The sequence below is a fragment of the Cupressus sempervirens genome, chromosome 2 (assembly GCF_028749045.1).
Source record: "Cupressus sempervirens isolate cs-2001-9-10 chromosome 2, ASM2874904v1, whole genome shotgun sequence".
Lineage (NCBI taxonomy): Eukaryota > Viridiplantae > Streptophyta > Pinopsida > Cupressales > Cupressaceae > Cupressus > Cupressus sempervirens.
Genome location: NC_143119.1, coordinates 330203818 through 330222784, shown reverse-complemented (window position 1 = coordinate 330222784; position 18967 = coordinate 330203818). Strand labels below are relative to the sequence as shown.

The 18967-nt window shown below is 36.4% G+C and overlaps 1 protein-coding gene across 2 annotated transcripts in view; it reads left to right on the top strand.

The window, feature by feature from the left end:
* Nucleotides 1-18967, top strand: part of LOC149572451 (folate receptor family protein) — an 82479-nt gene that overhangs the window by 51477 nt on the left and 12035 nt on the right. For both annotated transcript variants that reach the window (XM_089813604.1, XM_089813603.1), the window contains exons 2-3: nucleotides 8928-9286; nucleotides 9400-9734. In XM_089813604.1, coding sequence (XP_089669730.1) covers nucleotides 8928-9286; nucleotides 9400-9734 — 694 coding nt within the window. The remainder of the gene's footprint in view (nucleotides 1-8927; nucleotides 9287-9399; nucleotides 9735-18967) is intronic.

The following is an 18967-nucleotide window of genomic DNA, read 5'->3' as shown; positions in this document are numbered from 1 at the left end:
TGTTTGTAGTTGGAGAAGATGCATTACATGAAAAAATGTAATTACATGTAACGTGAGTTACATGTGTATGTAAAAGATGTAATGCGAGTTGCATGTGCAATTGCATGTAACCCTTTAGTTTCTGTAGTTAGACTTAGTCAAAGTTGGTTGAGTTGCTCCCACTTTTTTCTCTTTTTTCTCAACTTCTTTACCTATATAAAGGAGTGCCCCTTCATTGTAAAAAATATCTTTTGTTGTATGCAAGAAAGCTCTACCACATTTGTGCAAACATAACTTTGATTGTGTAGTACGAATTTGGGAGAAAAGTGAATAAAAGAAGCAATTGGATTCGAAGCTTTGACTGGAAGCAATTGTGATAGAACAAATTAGAAGCTTTGATAATAATTTGTGCCTATTGTCTTGATTCATGTTATTATTGTGTGTTCAATAAAAGAGCATAGAGAGTTAAGAAACAATTGAAGCTTGAGCTTTGACCAGGAACAATTGTGAAAATCCATAGCTAGAAGCTTTGTCTGTGGTTTGTATTTTCATCTTAATTCGCAAAATAGTTAGATTGTTCTTACTTTTAGGAGTCTTTGTGCCCTAATTGTAGAGATTTTACCACATAGAAGTACAACAGGACTTAGAGCCAAACTGGTACGTTTTGGCTAGCCTTCGAGTTAGTTAAAATTTATCGGTATCACTGTTTTCAACTCTAGATAGAAGTGTAGTTAGAGATTTACCTTGCCCATTATTCATTTTATGAGTAAGTGGATCCTTTCTTGAAAGTTAAGAAGAAAGGATATTAGTAACACCCTGTTTAAAATCTCTCAATTTCTTGCTTACCTTGAGTTGATCCAAGGAACGGTGAGAAGGGGGAGCCTTCCCTTTAAGGTAGGAGAGACTCTGTCTCACATGCTGTGGCTGGTCATCCTATTTTGCGACTGAATTTTTACCCAAAACTGTCGGTTGCAAAATATCCACCCAACAGGGATCAAGATCTAGACTTTGCATTTTCTGTTTGGCTTGATTTGAGCGACTTCCTATTTATAGTAAGTAAATTTGTGGCCAGTTGCTAGGACATTTCATTCTCATTCAGAGTGCTAGAGTGTTTAGGATTGCTTTTCGTTTGGATTAGTTTGACACACTATTTGTAATGAGTGTCTATTTTGGGGAAGTCAAGATTTTATCTTTAGCTGGGCACCTGAACAAGTTGGTGTTAGTGTTGACATTTGGTATCATTGATGGGAGTATCATTCAAGGACTTACTTATTATAGCAAGTCAATGTTGAGTTGTTACCTTTTTAGAGGTGACATTAGTTCTCTTTAGTGATATTGGGATCAAGATCTTATAGCAAGTCAATGTTGAGTTGTTACCTTGGTAGAGGTGACATTACTTCTCTTTAGTGATATTGGGATCAAGATCTAGCCTTTGCATTTTTGGTTTCGCTTGATTTGAGTGACTTACTAATTATAGCAGTGTTACGGGACTGAGACCCGCCTCTGACTCGGAAAGTCAAAATCCGACTCGGATTCGAACTCAGTGACCGAACTCGGCAAGGACTCAGAAAATTGAAAAACCCATGAAATTCAAATTTTTTTAAGGATTTTAAGATTGTTTCATGCATCTTTTAGTCAATTAACATCAAATACACAATAATTGAGATAAATAGACGCTATTTAATACACACACAATTTTGCATAAATCACATAAGTATAAAAGTGAATTTCTGAAGGAAAAAAATTGAATAACACAATATAAAGTTATAAACTTAAAGTAATAAACATAGTGTCACTCCAGTGTCAAAGACTCAAATGCCTACAATATTCATGGATTATGAAATCCATGGTATCAAATTCAAAAGTTCAAAACATATATTAAAATAACAACTAGAAGACTAAGGCTCATAGTAGTCTATGTCCTCCTATGAGTGCACCTAAGATAAGTCATGGAAGACTCTATAGCCATCCTTTCTCCCTGTGTCTGAGGCTGAGCCTGAACCTCATCCTCATCCTCATCCTTATCCTCACCCACATAATCCTCGTCATCAGATTGGGATCCATCACTCCTAGCCTTAGGGTCTTGCACTCTGTCTCCTCGCGCTCTAGCCTCCTAAACTGCCATCGCTACTGCCTCAGCTTCCCAATCCACTTGATCTACCCACTCCACATCTTCATCATTGAAGATAGGATCAGCCATCTCTGTGTTCCACTTTGCATGAGGTTCAATATTCTCTAATACAATCGGTGATGTATCGGTGCCAAGGATCTGTCTATGGCGAATGCAAAGGTTGTAGTGAACAAAGACAAGATCATTTAATTTTTTCACTACCAACCTATTGCATTTCTTCGAGTGTATGTGCTCAAATAGACTCCAATTACGTTCGCATCCTGATGCACTAGATGGCTGGCTCAAGATGTGAATTGCAATCTTCTGTAAAGTTGACACCTTTGTGCCAAACATCTCCCACCATGCATCTGAAACAAGAAAATTTTGAATCATATCAATAACTTTGAGTTTATCAAATTAAAATGGTAATAGAATTACTATTAGAAATTAGGATGTAGAATCAAAGATTATTACTAGGCATCAATTCTGTCCTATTTTTCTTGCACAACTCCCGTGCAAATAAGTCCCCTTGAGCTTTCTTAAACAACTCAATCTCACGGACTATAATTGTTCCAACTATTGAATCAGGTGACATTCTCTCTACAACATCATAGAGGCCACTCCACACCTCATCACCAGCCTTGAAATGTGAGCTGAATTGGTATGCTGGATTAAAGAAGTAGGCCGCTGCATGTATAGGCCTGTGAAGTAGATTGTGCCAACGTCTATCAATGACATCCCATATAGGCCCATACCTATCTCGATTCCCTACAAAAAATGATCAAATGGCCTCCCTCACCCTATCCATGCACTCATAAATGTAGCCCTCAATAGTTCGTAGGAGAACAAAGGGCTTTACAAACTGCAATCATTATGAAAGTTGGAAGAGAAATAATTAGTTTTAAGTTTTTTCTTTAAAAAATGAACAATAATTTATAACATAATTTCATAAACAAAATAAAGTTGAAATGAGGACAAAAAGGAAAATTAACGTCACAATATCAGCAATTGGTGTCCAAAAAGAAGCCTCATCAAAAACATGATCAGCTGCAGCAATCCCTATAGTGGTCTTTGCATATGATGATGTAATCCACTCCTCACAAACATGCGTCTCAAATCTCCTTTTGAATAAAGCAAAGATTTCAATGTGAGAAAATTGGTTGCAAATCTAGTCACCCCTGGACGAGACAACTCTTTTTGCTCATTGTGTTTCTTCATGAGGTTGAGGACCCATGTATGATTATATATGAATTTGCATACACTCCTTCCTCACTCTATAACTGTTTCCAAGGGAGTTTACCAAGATCCTTTAACATGAGGTCAATGCAGCGAGCAGCACAAGGGGTTCAAACTATGTGAGGGTGTCTCTCCATAAGAAGCTTTTCTGCAACAACATAATTTGCTGCATTATCTATAACTATCTGCACCACATTCTTCTCACCCACGTCCTTTATCACTTCATCCATTATCTCACAAAGATATTCAACATTTTTTGTTTTTCCTGAGGCATCGATTGATTTCAAAAAAATTGTGGCACTTGAAGAAAAAGAAACAAATTAGTATAATAATTAATGATGAATCATAATTTATAAACTTAATCACTTAAGTACAAGTTCTATTTCTAAATTTATAATGTCTAAGACTCTAAGTACAATTACGGTTTACCTAATGAGGAGACAAGAAAGTTGAGGAGTGTTCTACTCCTTCTATCAGTCCAACCATCAATCATGATGGTGCAACCCTTCCTCTTCCACACTTCATGCTACTTCTTGGTTTCAACTTCTACATCAGCCACCCTTTGGTTCAAAGTAAGGCCTCCTAGCTCTTCAAGACTAGGGGCTTTGAACCTCGGACCACAAACAGCAACAACATCGATTCCAATTTGCCAATAAGGGGACCTAAAACAAATAGAATAAAATTTAAAGTTAAACAAATTAGTATATTATAAATCAATTTGAAAACAAAATACAAATTAAAATAAACAAAATAAGCATATTATTGTCTCTTGAAAGTTGAAAATTGAAACTTTGAAAGCAAGAGAAGACAAATTAAATTTAAATAAATAAGTACTTTGTTGCATTGAATGAAATGTTGTTGTAAATGAAGAAGTCTCCAAGTGCCAATTTTGCATAATCATGTTTCTCCTTGTTCCAACCCATGCTCTTAAGCGATGGTTGTGCACCTAGAGCTGTGCATGGAGCAAACACGGAGTCAAGTGTCGATCTTTGCTTACGAATGCAAGGCCCAATGGTCACACTCATAGAAGCAGTGGCATCCGTAGGTGGAGTAGGGGATAATGGAGAGTGAAAACTAGAAGACCCCTGTTGGGCTAGTTGTGCCATTTCTTCATGTTGCTTCTTTTTCAATTCTTTTTTCTCCATTTTTTTCTTCTAGAAGAGTTTGCATGTCTTGCATAACATCTTGGGGTACATCTTTGCATTTTTTAGAATGACGTCTAGGTATGTTTGCTAGGTGATACTTAAATCTATTTATTCCTCTCCCATTATATACTACACCACAATGTCAACATGTAACAACTCCCTTTTTGTGCCCCGGGATGACATGTTTCCAAGCTCTATCCCTGGCTATTGCACTTGGGTCTGCATTAGGGTTAACTGGAGGCCTAGTTCCACTTCCCTCACCTTGAGACATTAAGTCAAATTTCAATGTGTTTGCTGCTAGCTTGTTGCAATATGAATGTAAACAAAATGAGAAGTAAAAAATAGTAGACAGTAGTAGACTAGTAGTAGAGAGTCTAGAGACCAAACAAATTTAAACAAAATGAGAAGTAAAAAATACAAATGTAAAAGTTTAAAACATAATACAAAACAACACAAAGAAATGCAACTTGTAGCTTACCTCTTCAAATTTGCACAAAGTCAAACAATGGAATGCAAATTTGTAGAAACCTCCTCCAAATGCTCCCTTAAGCTCCTCTCAATGCTTTAATACAAGCTACAAAGATGCACAAACCATCAGCAATCAATATGGGAGAGCCAACCGGTTTGCTGATTTTGCTCTCAAAACCCCAATATTCTTCTCTAACTCTTTTCTCTCTCTTGTGAGCATAAGCAAATGGTGCAATGACCTTTTTAGGTCAATTACATGTTATAACAACCAAAAAAGACAACATAAAATAATTAAATTTTTTTGTTTTGCCTTTTTCTTTGTTGGCCGCCGACGAGAGTCCAAGGCTTGGGACTCAGCGAGTCCGAATGTACTCTGCTAGAACTTGACCGAGTCTGAGTCTAGAGGCAGATTGCCTCGGAAATGGCGACTCTAGCTCGGACTCGCAGAGTCCTGGTCAGACTCGCCGAGTCCTATTACACTGATTTATAGCAAGTCAATTTATGGCTAGTTGCTAATTTTGGCAGTCACTTAGGCATTTGGCTCAGAATATGAGTTTTTGGATTTGGAGTTGATCACTTGGAGGAGTTAATAAGCTAATTACTAGTTTAGAAAGAGAACTGCTACAATGATAATTACCGAAGTCTGACTTGAGTGATGACAAGTTTTGCACTCTAGTTTGGGTGGGTTCCATTGGTTGGCTTCACCACTTTTGGCGTGGTGAAGTTGAGATCACAGAGCAACAAAAGTCAAAGGATGTTTTTGGTAGGTTTTTGTTCAGAGTTTGGGATGTAGTGCATCGAGATTTCATATAGAGCTCACTTAGGAGTTATACTGCGAGGAGTGTTTATAGCTTTCCTTTTGATCCTCTCGTGCAATACCCCTTTCAGATGCACAATTTAGTTGTCATTTGTTGGATAGCGTGTATGAGAGCTCACCTTCGACAATCTTGGGAAGCAAGCTTTGTTAGCCTTCCGAGTCGCTTTTCTATGAGATGTTCATTCCTGTGACATTTGCACTCGAATTCATTTTAGTTTCACATGTTTTGGAGTGGTGATGATGTTACATAAGCTAGTTGGTGATCATAGGGACATTGCATAGTTCTATGCTTGGGATCTAGGTAGACTGGTGGGTTTTTGTTTCTAAGATTGCTTGGGGACAAGTGATTTCAAGCAAGGCGGGCTGTAATGGCCCTATTGTAGCTCACCATGGTTGGTGGCTTGGATTAGCCTATTAGTGGCCTAGTTAGAGGATCTTTGTTGATATAGTTGTGGGCCAATTCTCCTTCAAAGTGCTAAAGTGTTCAGGATTGCTCTTCGTTTGGATCAATTTGGCACAATTTATAAAGTGTCTATTTTAGGGAAGTCAAGATTTTATCTTTGGCTAGGCACTTGGTTGGTGGCAATGTTGAGATTTGGTATATCGACGAGGCTGTCATCCAGGGACTACTATTTATGGTAAGTCGATGCTGAGTTGTTATTGTTGGCAGAGGTGATATTAGCATTATCAGATTTCCACAATCCATATGTCATATAAAATTTTGCTTCTAGATTCGACTGTGTGTGTTTTTTAGCATCAAGTTTCGGATCACACTCTGTGATCCATCATCAGGATGAGAGAATGTAAGAATGGATCACAGAGTGTGATCCGAAATGTTGATGCTAAAAAACACACACAGTTGAATCCAGAAGGAAATTTTCATAAGAAGTGATATTACTTCTCTTTAGTGGTATTGGGTCAGGATCTTGCCTTCGCATTTTCTGTGTGGCTCAATTTGAGGGACTTTTCTTATATAGTAATTCAGTTCGTGACCAATTGCTATTTTTGGTAGGGCACTTGGCGTCTTGGTGTTTGGCTTAGGTAGTGAGTATTTGGATTTGGAGTTTTATTAATTATTAATTTACACTTAATTAATAATTAATAATTTGATTTATAGTTATTGATTTACATTTAATTAATAATTAAGTTAGAGCTTATTATAAAGTAATGCCTAGTGCATTAAATGGTTATTCAATAATGTTTGATTTTGCTGCCTAAGTTATGGAGGGAAATCTAATTAAATATTTTAACAGTTTACAAGAAGAAATCAATCATGGCCTCTTCAATACACTTCTCATGACGTATAAAATACTTAGCTTTTGTTGCACTGTCATGAGAAGTGTATTGAAGAGGCCATGATAGATTTCTTCTTGTGATTTATTAAAAAATTAATAGAGAAAATTGAAGCATTCTATGGCATTGCTATTTTTTTGTGGATTCTATGATGGGAATTGCAAGGGTTTGGGGCTTTATTTGGCTTGAAAAATTGTGAATTTCTCCAGTTATTGGCTCTTTGAAATAGTGAGATATCCTGTGAAAGTGTGCAATGGCGATGGCTTTATATCAGAAGCCATGAATGTGCTCTCAAGTAAATGAATTGGGGTTTGGTTGAAGGAATTAGCATTCAACTTTATAGTTTCATTTAGGAAATTGATGCAAGGGGCAGAAAATTATCAAATAATCAAGAACACGACCTGAAATAGCACTATTAATAATTATACAGGCAGCCACAGGTAAATCAGCTGCGTGAGCCAGTGTTAGAGGCATGGGTTGATTCAGAGTTACATTCAGAGTTTTCGATGTATCAATAGGCATCAGTATTTGGCGCCAAGGTTCAGAATTATGTCAGGATACACCTGTGATACTTTTTGGGGTCTTGATTGCAAGCTGTGATAATCTCTGGGTTTTCGATATTGCCAATAAGTTATATTTCCATGCATTGTTCATCGTTGTTAATAATTTACTTCCTGCAACTGAATGAAGAGGAGTTCTTGTGAATAGTTGCAGCAAGTAGTTTGTATGCAGGCTGTATGATGACATGTCTTTGAATAGTTTGTTGCTTTTTCAGAATGATATATCTGCCAAGTGTTTGTCTTATTGTCTGTTCTGTGTATGAATGAAGTTAAAGGATATAAATCTGATTTGAGCTTACATGTTTGATAAAATGCCTATGTATGAGTTCGAGACATCGCAAAACACTGAATGCCTGTCAATTATCAGAAGAAGGTAAGTTAGAACTTGCAGGTGTTCCTACAGTTGAGTTGTATGCTGTTGGTTGAACTTACTGCTTGAATCACGCTTTCAACTCAGAAAAGTATATTAGTATTCGTAATAGTAATGCATGTTGATATCCCTTTGGTATTTGTTAATAATTTTGTCATCCTCAAGTTTGTTCATGTTTCAGATTCATTATATTCTGTGGGTTCCTCTTTTATGTTTGGATTTTGCCCAGCTTGGAAAGGTGTGGTAAATACTGTGATGGTGTGGATTCTTGATTTGGATCCATGTTCTTGTCACGGGTGTGCCCTAGCGGATGTAATTGTATTCATAGGATGCTCCTTATACAATTCCATGGTTATTGTCCTTTGACTTAATGTCTTGCTTATTGTTTCTCATGGCTATATGGCTATTACACTTAACATATTTTATTTCACCTTATATAGCAATTTGTGGGCAACTTATAAAAAGATCTTATACTATCACTTCATTGTGTTTGCCCGTCTACCCACCCATGCTTTCTGCTTATCAAGAGCAAAACTCAAAGTTAATTTTGTTTGTAGATCGTGCCTTTGGTGCTAATCAAGCTATAAAGGGCGCTCATAGCTTGTATCATATTTTTAAAATTTTCATATAAAAAGAAGCTAAAACTAAAGTAATTTAAAACTTAAATAAATGGTGGTTTTACTACTTTATCTTTTTCTGTATTGGTCCTATCAAAATAATTTGTGGAAAGTCTAGTGTACCATTATATAATACTCTCAGTGTGATTAATGTTAATGATTATGCACGTATAGAAACTGAAATGTCTCCCTTACTAAGTTCATTAATCAATTCTGAAGGCTAAGAAGCGTCTATATTTTTCATATTTATAATAAGTAATCTCGTGGCAAAGTTATCTATTAATTTTCACATTTGAATGCTTACGAGGTGTTGCTGTTTGGTAAATTTTCAGGAAATGGAAGAGGGCTATGTATCTCTCCTGGAGGCCACTTTCCCCGATTTACATTGGAAGGATTACCACCAAGAAAATATTTAAAAGGGTCAAATGATTTAACAGCATGTAGAATTTACCAGAAAAGGACTTGCTGTAGTTCAACTCAAACTCATCCTATTTTGATATCTATAAGAAAATTAGCTTCTCTTGGGGAGGCCAGTGAGGAATGCCTAGCTTTATGGGAATTATTTCAATGTTCGATTTGTGATCCCCATGTTGGTGTTAGACCAGGACCACCGGTGATATGTAAGCCGTTTTGCAACTCTGTTTTTCAGGCCTGTTCCAGTGCCTTCTTTGCAGTTGATCCAAACACTCAGGTATGCTGTCACTGGAATCTAAGTCTGAATTTGACCATATTATATCTGAACAAATTCAACTAGTGTGATAGGTGAATTCATCAGTCCCTTTCTTTGGGGTGTTAAATTGGCAGGTTCTGGTGCCATGTGGTTCTAGAGACACCCTTTGTGGAAAGGGGTTGGAATGGACTTCAAATAGTTCTGAATTTTGCCAGCTTGCAGGTTTCTCTGTGGTAGAACATGTGGACAGCTCCACCAACCTAGACGACATGTTTTGTTTTGATGGAAGGACAATCACTGAAACAGAAAATGTCTGGCAGAAGTCTTCACAAAGTGACTTTTCTGAGGAAGTATGGGATTTGACCCTCTTGCAACAATTCTCTCAATGGGTGATGCAGTTGGATACCAGTGAAAGGATTTCTTGGGCAGTTGGGGGACTAGTTCTTACAGCAGGTGTTATATACACAAGGTGAATTTGATCCTAACAATATACTCTTATCTCCGGTTTCAGCATTTGATATAATAGGACTTCATTTTCATTTTCATATTCTCTTTGATTGAAAGCTAAATTTCTACTGCTGATTAAATTTACATCACGTGAATGACCTGTGTTGTGCTCTTCTGCTATAGGGGACATTTCTCTTTTCACGTATGTGTCTGATTTTTGACACAGCTATCATAAACACATTGCACACACTTTAATAGAACATGAGGACATACACTGTCGATGGGATGATCTCAAGTGGTTATTGTAGCAGAGCTTTTGTAATTGAGCCAAGTTTCAAATTCAGGTGATGTGATATACTGTCGAATTTGGGTAAAATATGGTACCCAACTTTCTGGGTATGGTCTACCCCAATGGACAGCTAAATTTGACATAATAGATATGGACCAATCATAGCATCTGATCTGAAGGTTACCATAAAGAGTAATTTGCCAATCTGAAACTACAGAATACATACCTAGAGGTCCTAGGCATATGATTATGCTTTGTAATAATTGTTATCTTGGTTTTCAGTTATTTTATTTCAGGGAGTTCCAGTTTAGCTAACGGTTGTTTTGTCAGTGATGTATTAGCTTTGTGTTCATTTCCTTAAGAAATATAAAACAATCTTTGCATCTGCCAAAACTGCCGATGATGAGGAAATTTTAAGGAAAATGATCTTTCATGACACATGCAAGACAATTTTGGCTGTTAATGGCAACAGCACCTTAGTACTGGTATTGAGTGGTAGTACTGGTATTGAGTGGTAAATGGATATTTTTGTGTGTTATACATGTGTGCAAGGAATTTTCTTTTGGTAAGAGATGGTGCTAAGGAGTTTGAGTTGATAGTCTAAAACTCAAGCAAGAAGGATGCATTTAGTCCAAATTAAGATTTTTCTCATATTAGCATAAGTATTCATGTATGGAATGTATATGTTTTAGGTTGTGTTCTCAGTACACAAGGTTATTTAGCTATGTTGATATGCCTTCTAAGAACGAGAATGCATGTTGCATCTATGAGTTGTGGGCTTGGGTCATGGTTTTTTGTGCCAATGGATGGTTTCAGGATATCTCTTTACATATAAATATTTGACAGATGCAATAAGTGTCTTGGTGGTCATCATATGTTGCCCTTGGGTATTATTAATTGGAGATCATTTATCTCAAAGGGTCAGATATCTCTTTTATTTAATATCTATCTATGAAACTATTCTTTGGTGTGTGATGAGTGAATTATTTTGGTACTTGTGCCATGAAGCTTGCTGCAGCTATTGACAGTTCAGCGTTGAACTAGTCTTCCAATTTTGAATATTGTTGTTGATCTATCAATCTTTGAAAGCCTTGAAGAATTATTCTAGTTTTGGTTGTTGAAGTGTTGGCTCTTGATTTAACTGTGATTTTAACTACCAGGTAACTGAAAACAAAATGCATCTAAGGGCAGCTAACTCCTATCATGGATGCAATTTGAAATAGAACCCGGGCCAACTATAAGGCTATACTCCTTCTACACTTCAGGATCTACAAAACCTAGTCGGGTGGACCTTAGATTTGTCTATATGACCAGTGCAAAAATACAGATCTGAATCTAAACAAAGCAGATTAAACCTTGAATCTTCTTCACTCCTGCAATAACAGAGGTCTGAGATAACAAATAACATGACCTATGCATTCACAAGCTAAGTAGGGGTTATCCTTTCAGCTCTTCAACATAAAAGGGAAAATGATTTTGATTTAATATTGATTTCAGCATAACTTAGATATGAAACAACAAAACTAAGCAATCTCCAACTGAGATCAGTGCTTAATCCATTGGGTATCACACAAACTACAACATACATCAAGATATTGGTGATCTATCTATTCACTTTGTGAATTAGACATCATTCTTCACAATGCATCTCATGCTTATTAGAATCCTTCCATGAAATCTGCAACCCTGTCAACATACACTAAGGATTTACTTGATTCTTTGAATCAGTAGCAAAACATACTAAGACATACAACCCTAAACAAGCTGCACTGAGATCTATGATCTTTGCTCACACATCACAAAAGATTACAAACATCAGAGATAGGAGACAATAATCAGAATGCCACTTGCATTTTCTGCTTTGTATTCATTTCCTTGAGAGAAATACATTCAAGATGCATGAAATAACTTATGCAACAGACAAAATGGATCAAAACTATCATTGTAACTTCATTATTTCTGTTCAAACGGAGAGAAAATATTGAAGAAAATTTGGAATCACATCTAGAGCCTTGCTCAATAGACTGGACCCAACTCTGTACAATGAAAGAGAATGAGAAGATATAGAAGAATGAAAAATCTAGATCTGATCTGTAATTGCCACTTGTCCACTTGAATCTTCATCCATTTCTGTTGTAAAACCTCTCTCCTCTCTCCACAATTGAAAGTCAAATCTGATCTTTATCATTGTTGCAACAAACTGGAAAACATCTCATCAAAATGATGGAAACCCCTTCTTGGAGAAAAGATCAGATCTGCTACTAAAACCACTGCTCAAAAATCCACCAAATGCATGAAATGGCAAAATAACATTGTTGGAAGAGACTTCACCAAGCTTGGCCCCTACCTGAATGGCGAATTCACAAGAAAAGACCTATAACTCCCATCATTGAACTACAAACAACTAGGAGTGAAAGTAGTTGGAGAATAACCCACTCGGACAAAACCATGAAAAACTTTTTACCATGAACTGCATGCATTTGGATTGCAAAACTGGAAAGTTTACTCCGAGAACTTTCCAACGATATATAATAAGCCCACCTTTGCTCAAGATTTGAACCGGAGACCATTTGTTGAAAACCAAGCATATGAATATGGATGTGCAGACTTTTTCTAAAATTTGATTTATTATAAAGTGAAAGCTTTATAATAAAAGACATTCCAGTTTAAAATGTGGGCCCACTTCCAACTTTAAATTCTTTTAATATTCCTTCATGAGCGCTCACATTCAGAAACAAGACTCCAAAATTTATTTGAAACCTTTTGAATAATTTCTCCCTATTTATGAATTGGTCAAACCTAGTCAAATTTAGGCATGACATATGGGATCCCTTGATTTGCTGCTTTTGTCCTAGTCACTGCACTGTCAACACCTCTTCATCAGCTTCCCATGTTAACCCCATGTGGCACTCACCAATTTTTCGTCAGGTCCTTGTTAGCGCTCCACATCATCCGGTTCCACCTGAGCATCCCTGCCACATGGCATGATCTCGCTTCAGCATGATGACATCACCATCACCTTGTGGGCTTGCGAGATGTCGCTACGTGTCATTCGCTGATGTCATCATTCACTGCATCATTTGCCATGTGTCATTTCTTGGTTCACTGACGTCACCACGTCAATTGCCAACTAGGCGCCATGTCATCAACTGCCTGCTGGGCACCTCGAGCCTGTCGTGACACGTGTCGCAATTGCACTTTGTCTCAATTCTGACACACTAGGCTTGCGGGTGGGTGTGATTTTACCATGTGGCGCCTCCTATCCAGTCACCTCATCTAGTCCCGCCGCCACATGGCGCCTTTGTGCTTTATCTCATCTCTGACATCTTTCCTTGCGATGAAATGCAGTTGCACCACCAGTCAATTTGTCTAACTTGGCCTCCTCCAGATCCGTGCTACATGAAACTTGCCCATTTGTTGCTCTAGTCGCTTAGTCACCATCCATGCGTGCGTTCATTTGTTCAAAATTATCCCTTTTGCGCGAAAGCGACCTCCTAGGCCCACCACAAAAGACCACATGTCTTTTAGACACTTATAACTTTTGCATTCCAATATTAAAAGAGTAAATGAACACTAGACGAGTAATGTGGGATAATACTTGTCCCTCATTTCACACAACAACTATATCAATACGTTACTTGTAGGCATTGCCTTACGATTTGCTCGTATACATTTGACTGCCGAATATCTTCATCAAATTGGGCATTTGCACTCACTGGGATTGTGTCTTCTTGCAGTTTACACCGTCTGTTGTTCTTATTTTCAAATATAAATCTTTGCTTGTGAGGTTGCAAAAGTAGTGTCTCCAGTCTTAATTTCAAACACTTCTTGCATAAAGTAATTTCCCCTTCACACATATACGTACCAGGCTAAGGCAATCTATTTCAGACTTGCAATGGGATCCATCATTGAATTGTGTTTATCCAAATACCAATCTACCTGTGCGCCTACAAATTGGCAATGGAGCTCAATCAACATTCATCTAAATTTAATTAGTGCTCCACATATGGCTCGTCCTCGAGATCAAACACAACTCCTCTAACAACTAGCGCATGTACCTTTGCAAATGAACTTTAAGTTGAAATCATCAATTTATTTTCTTGTGGTTGTGACGATCAAATCGGGGAGCAGGGTTGATATAATGAAGACTTTTGGTCTATGTGTTTCCACAGATCCCTCAGTATCTATCTCATGGCAGTAGATTGGACCTTTCATGCATAGTTAGAGACAATTCCCCTCACGCCCATCTTGTGTGAACAACTTCCCCATTTAGCTCTTATCATATTCCACACATTTGAAGAAAAATTTAGGTACTTTGAATTCATGATTGATGCTCTTTACTTTGCCTGTTCCTTAATGCAAAATCTCTCCATAACTTATATATAATCTTACATAGTTACGGTGCAAAATCCTTCTAAAATAGACCTTTTATTTTCTAATGTCTTTGTGAGAAAATTTTGATGAGAAACAATAAATGAGGCTTCTTATTTTGGTTAAAGTCATGACAAGGGTGATGTATAATTGCCTCTTTGGAACCACAAGTTTCATCCAGTTTATAAAGAGCTCACAACATATCAATTCATGAGAAAGATCTTAGTCAGTAGTTTAAAAGGAGAAAATATCATTAAAATAAACCATAACATGTGTAAGTGTTATAAGCTCTTTGGTATGTTCCATTTTCACCTTTATTGCTCATTGAGTATAGTAGTTCTTGTATCCATTTGATCAAGACTCTCATATGCACATTGAAAGTTTTAACGATTATAATCACTATAACTTCTTAAGATATCTTTTATTTCCCACTTACCAAATCAGACGAAGTCAATCAGGCCCTAAAATGGGGTCCAACTAAAAAAATTGAAAATCAAATGCCTGACTCCTAGAGTCCACTGATTTAACTCCCTGAACTGACTGGATTCAATTTGGATCATGGATTCAACATTTAAAACTCATTTTCTATCTTTCTGCAAACATGTCACTTTCGTGTCGCCTTAAAACTGTCAGAAACACCTGATTAGGCTTTGACACTTGACATGTATACTCTTCGGTTCACATACTCTCACCCTGCAAGATTTCATCTCATGACAGTATTCAGGTCAAAAGTTATTTGCTTCTAAAGTTGCTCATTTTATTACTGTCCTACAAACATGTTAGAACTAAAAAGTTGTGTTTGGATTCGACTTCAAAAACAAGTCAAACGACCACTTGGGAACCTACAACTTGGGGAATTGGTAGACTTTCATGTGGAGAATATGAATGTACAATTTGGGCTCATGACAATAATTAGGGCAAATTTGGCAAGCGTGTGAAGTCGGTTACTCAGAGATGCAGAACTGGACAACTTGTCAAAACAATGATTTTTGCAAGCGGAATGGACCTAGGAATGTGTGCAAACGGATTTGTGAAAACTTGCAAATTGGCACACTTAAAAGTTTTTTAAGAATAGAAAACTTTCAGAATAGAACACAGTGGTGAAATCCATTTAGGCTCATCAATCATAGTTTCAAGCCTACAACATCTCAAATAGGCTTCCTGATCAATCTGCAAATCTGGTTACCAACAAAACTTTAGAAATTGCATTTGGAATCGCGTTTGAAAATAGTCAAACAGATTCATCATAAGCTCAAATCTGAAACATAAAGAGTCTCTAACCCCTAGAATGCAATGGAAAATTAATTTTCTCAATAAGGTCAACAGGGTCAAAGTTATGCTTGGTCAAACAGGGGTACTCGGTAAATTGTCATAAAGGATTATTGGGCAGTTTGAAGTTTTTGCAAATGGAATCAGCTTGGGAAACTCATCAAATGGATTCATCAGACCTTGAAATTGCTAATGTAGGATGTATTTCATGACTATAACGCAGTGGTATGAGCATTTCTTCAAAATACTCAACAGGTCATAAAATATCCACTGTCAAACAGGGCTTCCCGGAACTCTGAACAATGTGCAAGCATGACAACAATAAGCAACCAACTTTGAAGAACTCAAAACCTTATCAAAATATATCGAAATGACTTGAGATCTGGAACATAGGTTCTCTGATATGCATACTAAGCACTCCCAAAGTAGCAGGTCATGACACTTTATCAGGTGCAAGATATTCAAATGCAAATTAGGCTTCCCATTGCTATTTGACACTTGGAAGGAAAATGCAGATTTGACAAGTGCTCAAAACAACACCTCACCGAATGATTCAAAATGACAACGTATCATGATGTAACACATGCATATGTTAAATGAAAGGTGTGGAACAAGTGAAACACATCATATGCTTCAAAGTGACAGTCGGGTATATATGCTTGAAAAACACTTATAGGGGCTCACTTTAGCAAAATTTTCGGTATGGTACTCAAAATCAAGCTGCAATTTTGAGTCCCAACAGGAAGTTAACAAATTCTTTATTCAATATCTATCTATGAAGCTATTCTTTGGTGTGTGATGAGTGGATTTTTTTGGTACTTGTGCCATGAAGCTTGCTGCAGCTATTGACAGTTCAGCATTGAACTAGTCTTCCAATTTTGAATATTTTGTTTGATCTATCAATCTGTGAAAGCCTTGAAGACTTATTCTAGTTTTGGTTGTTGGAAGATAACAAATTCATTACTTCTGATGACTAGTGTGGAGCTAATATGTTCAAGAGTTGTAATCCTATTAGGAGTGTTTCTCATGAGTATGCTATCTTTATGGATTGTAATTCTCTTTCCTAGATTGAGGTAGTGCATGCATGCGTGGTTGAATGTTTCAATCTGCAAGCTCTAGACATGATAACTTTGAATGAATGTAAATATGTTGTTTCCTGGACAATATATCATTATTATAGCTAAATCTAAGCAATTGTATTTTGTCATGGTGAATTGAATATTACTCAAGTTCCTTTCTTTTTTAAGTCCAACTAGAGTGTACTCAAGGGACCCACTTGAGGTACGTCTGTATATTTCTTCCATGCATTATAGGAATAATTAATCTGTTTATTTTATTATCTATTGAATGATATTTTTTGAGTTACTTGACCATATTCTCGTAGCTTTGGTGAGCATTACTGGATTGATTACTATAGATGTTCTTCTCATTCTTAGTTGATGCATTGTATAGCTTTACAGTCATATTCATTGTTAAGGTAACAGAAAAGATGTTATTTTAATATACGATTAGCAGTAATCAATTCAATTGATTTCAGCTTTGAAGATGTGGATAGTTCCTTCCATTCCAAGTTTATCGAAATAGTTGAATAACAATCTAAGTATTGTTGTGATGCATAGATTATGCTAGCCCATTTCAAGTTGACGACCTCAGGTTGACAAGTTAAATGTAATCCAATTCAATTAGAAGTTGCTCAAGTATATAATTTACTCTAAGTTTCCTGTCCAGGTTCAGTTCCAAGTTCGAAGTTTGAGAACCAGTTCATCAAAATTTTGGAAAGGGGTTTGGGTTCGTTAGTACAAAAACATGTAAACATTATAATATATATATTATATATATACATATGTGTGTGTGTGTATATATACACACACACACACACACACATACATACATATACATATTTATGAGGCATGAGTTAGAATTAGAATGTAGCATAGTACCATAAACACATTTAAACAACATAAACACCATAAACTTGTAATCATAGTGATCAGACCATCATATAGTTCAATCAAGTTCAACATCATATACCATCTGGTCTGCCAATCATTCTTTGCAATATAATTCGGTAAAAACATAATTCAAACCCCTCTAATTTCAATACCTTAAAACTTATTCATTTCTCCTGGATAAAACCATTGATAACAGAAAAGATCAATGGGTCTTTCACCATCTCTGATTGCAAATATGCCTAAAAAATTCCATTGTTTCAAGCAGCAAATACTGAAACCCTTGCACACAATAACTTTCCAATTTCAAGACAATTATCAAATGCATAAGTCTGGTTTGATTTTTGGTTTTTGGCATTATATTTTTCTCAACATGTAAATCAACCAAGTATCTTCACATTCACTTTCACATAACTTAAATGCATTGGCCTTATTGGAATATCGTAATATTTCTTTAATGGTCATCTTAGTCTTTACTTTATTAAGTAGTTTCTACTTTTGTCTTTATTTCATGATTGTTTCTTTTAGAAACATTGTCTTTGTAAATCTATATAAAGGAGCTTTCATATCCTCTACTTACTATAACATCGATTCTCCATAACATGGTATCTAAGTGAGTCAATGGGATTTCATAAAATTTGGTGAATTTTTGTAGTAAAAAATCCACGTGACATCAGAGAAGCTTACTTTTGTTCTTAGGAATCCACATGACATCTTGAGGAGATGTAATAAGGATTGGACTTTGTGAAAAAAACATCAGAGTTAGTATTGCTTTCCACTTTTTGATAAGCCTATACATAACTGCAGTCCTTGACCCACAAATGAGTTGGATGATCTATTTTGATCAGCAATTGAGTATTTAGGCTAGCTGATAGAAGGGATTTGATCATAAGGCATGACTCTTCGATCACTATCATATTCATATGTCCTATATTTACAGTAGGTTTGTTGATTGTTTATTGCTGCCCTTATATTTTCAAGTTCGTTATAAAGATATATTTTCATGAGCAGATGGTTGTTGAACCTTCGCAGGCTACAAGGAAATTGGTTGAGAGTGTTTTGGACACGTGTAATTTATCTGTTGCTTCCACTTTCTTAAGTGGCAATCACAATAGATACTGGATGGCAATGGTATGCATTTTTTCGAATGATGCCTCACTGATTGACTAGTTTTGATGTGTTGGTGCATTTGAAACCCTTTCTTCAACACTTGAAAGATTAAGTGTCAATGGTATGATTTCAATTGAAAGATCAATGGTTCATAGATTTTAGAGTTGAGGCCATGATTGATTTGCTTCATTTTTGGGATATCATGAGTGAAGGTGTTGAATTTGTTTTTTTATGAAAGAGGAAATTGTAATGTCCCCTTCTCTGTGC